The sequence below is a fragment of the Panulirus ornatus genome, chromosome 33, assembly GCF_036320965.1.
Source record: "Panulirus ornatus isolate Po-2019 chromosome 33, ASM3632096v1, whole genome shotgun sequence".
Lineage (NCBI taxonomy): Eukaryota > Metazoa > Arthropoda > Malacostraca > Decapoda > Palinuridae > Panulirus > Panulirus ornatus.
Window position 1 is genome coordinate 4,894,287 of NC_092256.1, and position 12,639 is coordinate 4,906,925.

A 12,639-nucleotide genomic window follows, 5' to 3' on the forward strand; every position below is an offset into this window, starting at 1 on the left:
ATGTATGCAGTCTGTTGGGGATGAGAGAGCTTGGGAAGTGAGTCAGTTGTTGTTCGCTGATAATACAGCGGTATATATGTTTATATATATATATATATATATATATATATATATATATATATATATATATATATATATATATATATATATATATATATATATATATATATATATATATATATATATATATATATATATATATATATATATATATATTGATATATATTGATATATATTGATATATATTGATATATATATATATATATATATATATATATATATATATATATATATATATATATATATATATATATATATATATTCATTTATTATTTATTCATTTTCCTTTATCTCTGTCTCCCCCGTTAGCGAGGTAGCACAAGGAAACAGACGAAAGAATGGCCCAACCCACCCACATACATATGTGTATACATACACGTCCACTCACGCAAATATACATACCTATACATCTCAACATATATATATATATATATATATATATATATATATATATATATATATATATATATATATATATATATATATATATATATATATATATATATATATATATATATATATATATATATATATACACACAGACATATACATATATACACATGTACATAATTCATAGTCTGCATTTATTAATTCCACCCCCACCTCGCAAACATGAAATAACATCCCCCTCCTCCCTTATGTGTGCGAGGTATTGCTAGGAAAAGACAACAAAGGCCACATCTGTTCACACTCACTCTCTAGCTGTCATGTAATAATGCACCGAAACCACAGCTCCCTTTCCATATCCAGGCCCCACAGACGCTTCACATGACCTGATTCGATCCATTGACAGCACGTCGACCCCGGTATACCACATCATTCCAATTCACTCTATTCCTTGTACATCCTGCAAGTTCAGGCCCCGATCACTCAAAATCTTTTTCAATCCATCGTTCTACCTCCAATTCGGTCTCCCACTTCTCTCGTTCCCTCCATCTCTGATACATATATCCTCTTTGTCAATCTTTCCTCATTCATTCTCTCCATGTGACCAAACTATTTCATAACACCCTCTTCTGGTATCTCAACAACACTCTTTTCATTACCATACATCTCTCTTACCCTATTAATACTTACTCGATCAAACCACCTCACACCACATATTGTCCTCAAACATCTCATTTCTAGCATAACCACCCTCCTGCGCACAACTCTATCCAAAGCCCACGCCTCCCAACCACATAACATTGTTGGAACCACTGTTCCTTCAAACATACCCATTCTTGCTTTCCGAGATAATGTTCTCGACTTCCACACATTCCTCAAGGCTCCCATAATTTTCCCCCCCTCCCCCACCATATGATTCATTTACGCTTCCATGGTTCCATCCGCTGCCAAATAAACTCCCAGATATCTAGAGCACTTCACTTCCTCCAGTTTTTCTCCATTCAAACTTACTTCCCAATTGACTTGACCCTCAACCCTACTGTACCTAATAACCTTGCTCTTATTCACATTTACTCTCAACTTTCTTCTTTCACACACTTTACCAAACTCAGTCACCAGCTTCTGCAGTTTTTCACATGATTCAGCCACCAGCGTTGTATCAACAGCGAACAACAGCTGACTCACCTCCCAAGACCTCTCATCCACAACAGACTGCATACTTGCCCCTCTTTCCAAAACTCTTCCATTCACCTCCCTAACAACCCCATCCATAAACAAATTAAACAACCATGGAGACATCACACACCCCTGCCGCAAACCTACATTCACTGAGAACCAATCACTTTCCTCTCTTCCAACACGTACACATGCCTTACAACCTTGATAAAGACTTCTCACTATTTATAAGAGCTTGCCTCCCACACCATATATTCTTAGTACCTTCCACAGAGCATCTCTATCAGCTCTATCATATGCCTTTTCCACATCCATAAATGCTACATACAAATCCATTTGCTTTTCTAAGTATTTCTCACATACATTTTTCAAAGCAAACAGCTGATCCACACATCCTCTACCACTTCTGAAACCACACTGCTCTTCAACAATCTGATGCTCTGTACATGCCTTCACCCTCTCAATCAATACCCTCCCATATAATTTCCAAGGAATACTCAACAAACTTATACATCTGTAATTTTTGCACTCTCCTTTGTCCCCTTTGCCTATACAATTGTACTATGAAAGCATTCCGCCATTTCTCACGCGCCTCACCATGAATCATACATACATTGAATAACCTTACCAACTAGTCAACAATACAGTCACTCCTTTTTTTAATAAATTCCACTGCAATACCATCCAAACCCGCTGCCTTGCCGGCTTCCATCTTCCGAAAAGCCCTTACTATCTCTTCTCTGTTTACCAAATCATTCTCTCCAACCCTCTCACTTTGCACACCACCTGGACCAAAACACCCCATATCTGCCACTCTATCATCAAACACATTGAACAAACCTTCAAAATACTCACACAATCTTCTTCTCACATCACCATTACTTGTTAGCACCTCCCGATTAGCCCCTATTGAAGTTCCCATTTGTTTCCTTGTCTTACTCACTTTATTTACCTCCTTCCAAAACATTTTTTTATCTTCCCTAAAATTTAATGATACTCTCTAACCCAACTATCATCTGCCCTCTTTTTCACCTCTTAAACCTTTCTCTTCACCTCCTGCCTCTTTCTTTTATACATCTCGCACTCATATGCATTATTTCCTTCAAAAATCGTCCAAATGCCTCTCTGTTCTCTTTCACTAATAATCTTACTTCTTCATTCCACCACTCAGTACCCTTTCTCATCTGCCCACCTCCCAAGCTTCTCATGCCACAAGCATCGTTTGCGCAAGCCATAACTGCTTCCCTAAATGAATCCCATTCCTCCCCCACTCCCCTTACCTCGTTTGTTCTCACCTTTTTCCATTCTGTAATCAGTCTCTCCTGTTACTTCCTCACACAAGTCTCCTTCCCAAGCTCACTTACTCTCACCACTCTCTTCACCCCAACATTCTCTCTTCTTTTCTGAAATCCTCTACAAATCTTCACCTCTGCTTCCACAAGATAATGATCAGACATCCCTCCAGTTGCACCTCTCAGCACATTAACATCCAAAAGTCTCTCTTTCGCGCGATATCAATTAACACGTAATCCAATAAAGCTCTCTGGCCATCTCTCATCCTTACATACGTATACTTATGTATATCTCTCTTTTTAAACAAGGTATTCACAATCACCAGTCTTTTTACAGCACATAAATGCACAAGCTCTTCACTATTTCCATTTATAACACTGAACACCCCATGTATACCAATTATTCCCTCAACTGCCACATTACTCACCTTTGCATTCAAATCACCCATCACTATAACCCGGTCTCGTGCATCAAAACTACTAACACACTCATTCAGCTGCTCCCAAAACACTTGCCTCTCATGATCTTTCCTCTCATGCCCAGGTGCATATGCACCATAATCACCCATCTCTCTCCATCAACTTTCAGTTTTACCCATATCAATCTAGAGTTCACTTTCTTACACTCTATCACATACTCCCACAACTCCTGTTTCAGGAGTAGTGCTACTCCTTCCCTTGCTCTTGTCCTCTCACTAACCCCTGACTTTACTCCCAAGACATTAGCAAACCACTCTTCCCCTTTACGCTTGGGCTTCGTTTCACTCAGAGCCAAAACATCCAGGTTCCTTTCCTCAAGCATACTACTATCTCTCCTTTTTTCTCATCTTGGTTACATCCACACACATTTAGACACCCCAATCTGAGCCTTCGAGGAGGATGAGCACTCCCCGCGTGACTCCTTCTTTTTCCCCTTATAGAAAGTTAAAATACAAGGAGGGAGGGTTTCTAGGCCCCCGCTCCCGTCCTCTTCAGTCGCCTTCTACGACACGTGAGGAATGCGTGGGAAGTATTCTTTCTCCCCTATCCTCAGGGATTATATATATATATATATATATATATATATATATATATATATATATATATATATATATATATATATATATATATATATATATATTTTATTTATTTTGCTTTGTCGCTGTCTCCCGCGTTTGCGAGGTAGCGCAAGGAAACAGACGAAAGAAATGGCCCAACCCACCCCCATACACATGTATATACATACACGTCCACACACGCAAATATACATACCTATATATCTCAATGTACACATATATATACACACGCAGACACATACATATATACCCATGCGCACAATTCACACTGTCAGCCTTTATTCATTCCCATCGCCACCTCGCCACACATGGAATACCATCCCCCTCCCCCCTCATGTGTGCGAGGTAGCGCTAGGAAAAGACAACAAAGGCCCCATTCGTTCACGCTCAGTCTCTAGCTGTCATGCAATAATGCCCGAAACCACAGCTCCCTTTCCACTTCCAGGCCCCACACAACTTTCCATGGTTTACCCCAGACGCTTCACATGCCCTGATTCAATCCACTGACAGCACGTCAACCCCGGTATACCACATCGATCCAATTCACTCTATTCCTTGCCCGCCTTTCACCCTCCTGCATGTTCAGGCCCCGATCACTCAAAATCTTTTTCACTCCATCTCTCCGCCTCCAATTTGGTTTCCTACATTTCCTCGTTCCCTCCAACTCTGACACATACGTCTTCTTTGTCAGTCTTTCCTCACTCATTCTCTCTATGTGACCAAACCATTTCAAAAGACCCTCATCTGCTCTCTCAACCACACTCTTTTTATTTCCACACATCTCTCTTACCCTTTCATTACTTACTCGATCAAACCATCTCACACCACACATTGTCCTCAAACATATCATTTCCAACACATCCACCTACCTCCGCACAACTCTATCTTTTGCCCACGCCTCGCAACCATATAACATTGTTGGAACCACTCATTCCTTCAAACATACCCATTTTTGCTTTCCTAGATAACATTCTCGACTTCCACACATTTTTCAACACACCCAAAAACTTTTGCCCCCTCCCCCTCCCTGGGGATAGGGGAGAAAGAATACTTCCCACGTATTCCCTGCGTGTCGTAGAAGGCGACTAAAAGGAAAGTGAGTGGGGGCTGGAAATCCTCCCCTCTCTTTTTCTTTTTCTTAATTTTCCAAAAGAAGGAACAGAGAAGGGGGCCAGGTGAGGATATTCCCTCAAAGGCCGAGTCCTCTGTTGTTGGCGCTACCTCGCTGGTGCGGGAAGTGGCGAATGATATGAAAGAAAAAAAGAACGAATACATATATATATATATATATATATATATATATATATATATATATATATATATATATATATATATATATATATATATATATATATATATATATATATATATATGTGTGTGTGTATATATATATATATATATATATATATATATATATATATATATATATATATATATATATATATATATATATATATATATATATATATATATATATATATATATATATATATATATATAAATATATATCCCTGGGGATAGGGGAGAAAGAATACTTCCCACGTATTCCCTGCGTGTCGTAGAAGAGGACTAAAGGGGGGAGGAGCGGGGGACTGGAAATCCTCCCCTCTCTTTTTTTTTTTTATTTCCCAAAAGAAGGAACAGAGAAGGCGGCCAGGTGAGGATATTCCCTCAAAAGCCCAGTCCTATGTTCTTAACGCTACATCGCTAAGTAGCGCAAGGAAACAGACCAAAGAATGGCCCAACCCACCCACATACACATGTATATACATACACGTCCACACACGCAAATATACACACCTATACATCTCAATGTATATATATATATATATATATATATATATATATATATATATATATATATATATATATATATATATATATATATATATATATATATATTTATATATATATATATATATATATATATATATATATATATATATATATATATATATATATATATATATATATATATATATACACACACAGATATATACATTTATACACATGCACATAATTCATACTGTCTGCCTTTATTCATTCCCATCGCCATCCTGCCACACATGAAATAACCCCGTCCCCCTCACGTGCGCGAGGTAGCACTAGGACGACAACAAAGGCCCCATTCGTTCACACTCAGTCTCTAGCTGTCATGTAATATGCACCGTAACCACAGCTCCCTTTCCACATCCAGGCCCCACAGAACTTTCCATGGTTTACCCCAGACGCTTCACATGCCCTGGTTCATCCATTGACAGCACGTCGACACCGGTATACCACATCGTTTCAATGCACTCTATTCCTTGCACGGCTTCCACCCTCCTGCATATTCAGGCCGCGATCACTCAAAATCTTTTTCACTCCATCTTTCCACCTCCAATTTGGTCTCCCACTTCTCTTTCCTCCACCTCTGACACATATATCCTCTTAGTCAATCTTTCCTCACTCATTCTCTCCATGTGACCAAACCATTTCAAAACACCCTCTTCTGCTCTCTCAACCACGCTCTTTTTATTACCACACATCTCTCTTACCCTATTACTACTTACTCGTTCAAACCACCTCACACCACATATTGTCCTCAAACATCTCATTTCCAGGACATCCACCCTCCTCCACACAACTCTATCCATAGCCCACGCCTCGCAACCATACAACATTGTTGGAACCACTATTCTTTCAAACATACCCATGTATATATATATATATATATATATATATATATATATATATATATATATATATATATATATATATATATATATATATATATATATATATATATATATTTTTTATACTTTGTCGCTGTCTCCCGCGTTTGCGAGGTAGCGCAAGGAAACAGACGAAAGAAATGGCCCAACCCCCCCCCATACACATGTATATACATACGTCCACACACGCAAATATACATACCTACACAGCTTTCCATGGTTTACCCCAGACGCTTCACATGCCTTGATTCAATCCACTGACAGCACGTCAACCCCGGTATACCACATCGCTCCAATTCACTCTATTCCTTGCCCTCCTTTCACCCTCCTGCATGTTCAGGCCCCGATCACACAAAATCTTTTTCACTCCATCTTTCCACCTCCAATTTGGTCTCCCTCTTCTCCTTGCTCCCTCCACCTCCGACACATATATCCTCTTGGTCAATCTTTCCTCACTCATCCTCTCCATGTGCCCAAACCACTTCAAAACACCCTCTCCTGCTCTCTCAACCACGCTCTTTTTATTTCCACACTATCCATAGCCCACGCCTCGCAACCATACAACATTGTTGGAACCACTATTCCTTCAAATATACCCATTTTTGCTTTCCGAGATAATGTTCTCGACTTCCACACATTCTTCAAGGCCCCCAGAATTTTCGCCCCCTCCCCCACCCTATGATCCACTTCCGCTTCCATGGTTCCATCCGCTGCCAGATCCACTCCCAGATATCTAAAACACTTTACTTCCTCCAGTTTCTCTCCATTCAAACTCACCTCCCAATTGACTTGACCTTCAACCCTTCTGTACCTAATAACCTTGCTCTTATTCACATTTACTCTTAACTTTCTTCTTTCACACACTTTACCAAACTCAGTCACCAGCTTCTGCAGTTTCTCACATGAATCAGCCACCAGCGCTGTATCATCAGCGAACAACAACTGACTCACTTCCCAAGCTCTCTCATCCCCAACAGACTTCATACTTGCCCCTCTTTCCAAAACTCTTGCATTTACCTCCCTAACAACCCCTTCCATAAACAAATTAAACAACCATGGAGACATCACACACCCCTGCCGCAAACCTACATTCACTGAGAACCAATCACTTTCCTCTCTTCCTACACGTACACATGCCTTACATCCTCGATAAAAACTTTTCACTGCTTCTAACAACTTTCCTCCCACACCATATATTCTTAATACCTTCCACAGAGCATCTCTATCAACTCTATCATATGCCTTCTCCAGATCCATAAATGCTACATACAAATCCATCTGCTTTTCTAAGTATTTCTCTCATACATTCTTCAAAGCAAACACCTGATCCACACATCCTCTACCACTTCTGAAACCACACTGCTCTTCCCCAATCTGATGCTCTGTACATGCCTTCACCCTCTCAATCAATACCCTCCCATATAATTTACCAGGAATACTCAACAAACTTATACCTCTGTAATTTGAGCATTCACTCTTATCCCCTTTGCCTTTGTACAATGGCACTATGCACGCATTCCGCCAATCCTCAGGCACCTCACCATGAGTCATACATACATTAAATAACCTTACCAACCAGTCAACAATACAGTCACGCCCTTTTTTAATAAATTCCACTGCAATACCATCCAAACCTGCTGCCTTGCCGGCTTTCATCTTCCGCAAAGCTTTCACTACCTCTTCTCTGTTTACCAAATCATTTTCCCTAACCCTCTCACTTTGCACACCACCTCGACCAAAACACCCTATATCTGTCAGTCTATCATCAAACACATTCAACAAACCTTCAAAATACTCACTCCATCTCCTTCTCACATCACCACTCTTTGTTATCTCCTCCCCATTAGCCCCCTTCACTGAAGTTCCCATTTGTTCCTTTGTCTTACGCACTTTATTTATCTCCTTTCAAAACATCTTATTCTCCTTAAAATTTGATAATACTCTCTTACCCCAACTCTCATTTGCCCTCTTTTTTACCTCTTGCACCTTTCTCTTGACCTCCTGCCTCTTTCTTTTATACATCTCCCACTCATTTGCATTATTTCCCTGCAAAAATCGTCCAAATGCCTCTTTCTTCTCTTTCACTAGTAATCTTACTTCTTCATCCCAACACTCACTACCCTTTCTATTCTGCCCACCTTCCACGCTTCTCATGCCACAACCATCTTTTGCGCAAGCCATCACTGCTTCCCTAAATACATCCCATCCCCCCCCCACTCCCCTTACGTCATTTGTTCCCACCTTTTTCCATTCTGTACTCAGTCTCTCCTGGTACTTCCTCACACAAGCCTCCTTCCGAAGCTCACTTACTCTCACCACTCTCTTCACCCCAACATTCTCTCTTCTTTTCTGAAAACCCCACAAATCTTCACCTTCGCCTCCACAAGATAATGATCAGACATCCCTCCTGTTGCACCTCTCAGCACAATAACATCCAAAATTCTCTCTCTTCGCGCGCCTATCAATTAACACGTAATCCAATAACGCTCTCTGGCCATCTCTCCTACGTATACTTATGTATATCTCTCTTTTCAAACCAGATATTCCCAATCACCAGTCCTTTTTCTGGACATAAAACTACAAGCTCTTCACCATTTCCATTTATAACAATGAACACCCCATGTATACCAATTATTCCCTCTACTGCCACATTACTCACCTTTGCATTCAAATCACCCATCACTATAACCCGATCTCGTGCATCAAAACCACTAAAACACTCATTCAACTGCTCCCAAAACACTTGCCTCTAATGATCTTTCTTCTCATCCTGAGGTGCATATGCACGAATAATCACCCATCTCTCTCCATCAACTTTCAGTTTTACCCATATCAATCTAGAGTTTACTTTCTTACACTCTATCACATACTCCCACCACTCCTGTTTCAGGAGTAGTGCTATTCCTTCCCTTGCTTTTGTCCTCTCACTAACCCCTGACTTCACTCCCAAGACATTCCTAATCCACTCTTCCCATTTACCCTTGAGCTTCGTTTCACTCAGAGCCAAAACATCCAAGTTCCTTTCCTCAAACATACTACCTATCTCTCCTTTTTTCTCATCTTGGTTACATCCACACACAATTAGACACCCCAATCTGAGCCTTCGAGGAGGATGATCACTCCCTACGTGATTACTTCTTCTGTTTCCCCTTATAGAAAGTTAAAATACAAGGAGAGGAGGGATTCTAGCCCCCCGCTCCCGTCCCCTTTAGTCGCCTTCTACGACACGTGAGGAATACGTGGGAAGTATTCTTTTTCCCTATCCTCAGGGATATACACATGTGTATGCGTATATATATATATATATATATCGTTCATAAGAAGGCCTTGATTAGGGCCTCAGTTGTTCGTGTATTTTCGGGTATCATGAAAAAAATAATGGAATGATTCTCTAATTAGGATGGTTGAAAGCAATACTATAGATATGTTTTGTACCAAAGGCTCATCATAGCTCATGACTAACAGTATTTGCTCCTCATTATATACCCCGGAAATTTGCAGGTATTTCCCTTGGAATGATCCGTATGTCTCTGTACGCTGAGGATCTCATATTATCATCCGCTGTGACAAAGCGCCTCAAATGAACCAAGTGGTCTGTTGGTGTTTAAATTCCTTTATATTCTTATGTATTAAAAGACATGGGATCTGATGATGCATCTACAGACAGTGGTGCTAATAAGAGAAAACAAATCGACGAAATAAGGGAAAAGGACAATCATTGATCTGATATGAAGTAAAACGGTGATACTTAAACTTTGTTTAGAAATATTTTCACAAAGGTTGTGAAATATCTTCGATAATCATGATAATCATACTAAAAGAAGATGACCTGGAAATTGATCTTACTGGCAATATGAACAGGAAAAAAACAAGAATGATTTTTGAAAGCTCAAGGAACGTCAGTGAGAACGAATCCATTTCGTAGAAATGCAGCAATCTTCAACTTTGAAAGCATCTGTCATGATTCCCAGTTAAATACTGTAGTTGTCGTACTTGTGTGATGTTATTTTTTTCTGTGTTTGTTAGTATCATTATTATCATAAGACTAATGATTAGGATGATGATGATGATGATGGTGATGATGATGATGGTGATGATGATGAGGATGATGAGAATGAGGATGATGAAGGTACGGAAGATACCTATATTAACACGTTTACATATCTCCCTCCACCAGGCAGACAAGCGGGCTGAGATCCGGCGCAAGAGCCTCCTCATTCTGGTCCACCAGTACCTGGACCAGGAAGGGTAAGTTCCCTGGTGTGTGTTGTTAACTTAGAACAACGAGCAACCAAAGACCATTATGTCGGTATGTGTAAGAAATAGATATTTTTTTTGAGTTAACTAAGACTGCACAGTCAAATAAATGTCACACGCACACTCACACACACACACACACACACCCAAACACACACACACACACACACACACACACACACACACACACACACACACACACACACATACATGGGTGTTCAGTGTTGTAAATAGTAATGGTGAAGAGCTTGTAGATTTATGTGCTGAAAAGAACAGGTGATTGGGGATACCTGGTTTGAAAAGAGAGATATACATAAGTATTCGTATGTAAGTAGGAGAAATGGCCAGAGAGCGTTATTGGATTACGTGTTAATTGATAGGCGCGCGAAAGAGAGACTTTTGGATGTTAATGAACTGAGAAGTGCAACTGGAAGGATGTCTGGTCATTATCTTGTGGTGGCGAAGGTGAAGATTTGTAGAGGTTTTCAAAAAAGAAGAGAGAATGTTGGGATGAAGAGTGGTGAGAGAAAGTGAGCTTGGGAAGGAGACTTGTGTGAGGAAGTACCAGGAGAGACTGAGTACAGAATGGAAAAAGGTGAGAGCAAAGGACGCAAGGGGAGTGGGGGAGGAATGAGATGTATTTAGGGAAGCAGTGATGGCTTGTGCAAAAGATGCTTGTGGCATGAGAAGCGTGGTCGGTGGGCAGATTAGAAAGGGTAGTGAGTGGTGGATGAAGAAGTAAGATTATTAGTGAAAGAGAAGAGAGAGGCATTTGGACGATTTTTGCAGGGAAAACTGCAAATGACTGGGAGATGTATAAAAGAAAGAGGCAGGAGGTCAAGAGAAAGGTGCAAGAGGCGAAAAAGAGGGCAAATGAGAGTTGGTGCGAGAGAGTATCATCAAAATTTAGGGAGAGTAAAAAGATGTTTTGGAAGGAGGTAAATAAAGTGCCTAAGACAAGGGAACAAATGGCAACATCAGTGGGAGGGACAAATGGAGAGGTGATAACAAGTAGTGGTGATGTGAGGAGATGGAGTGAGTATTTTGAAGGTTTGTTTAATGTCTTTGATGATAGAGTGGCAGATATAGGGTGTTTTGGTCGAGGTGGTGTGCAAAGACAGACGGTCAGGGGGAATGATTTGGTAGACAGAGAAGAGGTAGTAAAAGCTTTGCGGAAGATGAAAGCCGGCAAAGCAGTGGGTTTGGATTGTATTGCAGTGGAATTTATTAAAAAAAGGGGTGACTATATTGTTGATTGGTTGGTAAGGTTATCTAATGTATGTATGATTCATGGTGAGGTGCCTGAGGATTGGCGAAATGCTTGCATAGCGCCACTGTAGAAAGGCAAAAGGGATAAGAGTGAGTGGGCAAATTACAGAGGTATAAGTTTGTTGAGTATTCCTGGGAAATTGTATGGGAGGATATTGATTAAGAGGGTGAAGACATGTACAGAGCATCAGATTGGGGAAGAGCAGTGAGGTTTCAGAAGTGGTAGAGGATGTGTGGATTAGGTTTTTGATTTGAAGAATGTGAGAAATACTTAGAAAAGCAAATGGACTTGTATGTAGCATTTATGGATCTGGAGAAGGCATATGATAGAGTTGTTAGAGATGCTCTGTGGAAGATATTAAGAGTATATGGTATGGGAGGTAAGTTGTTAGAAGTAGTGAAAAGTTTTTAACGAAGATGTAAGGCATG

The 12,639-nt window shown here is 40.1% G+C and overlaps 1 protein-coding gene across 1 annotated transcript in view; it reads left to right on the forward strand.

Moving 5' to 3' along the window:
* The window catches only part of LOC139759678 (katanin p60 ATPase-containing subunit A-like 2), a 259,014-nt gene that overhangs the window by 146,680 nt on the left and 99,695 nt on the right, over positions 1–12,639 (forward strand). Inside the window, exon 3 of the mRNA XM_071682079.1 lies at positions 10,862–10,932. Within this exon, the coding sequence (XP_071538180.1) occupies positions 10,862–10,932 (71 nt within the window). The remainder of the gene's footprint in view (positions 1–10,861; positions 10,933–12,639) is intronic.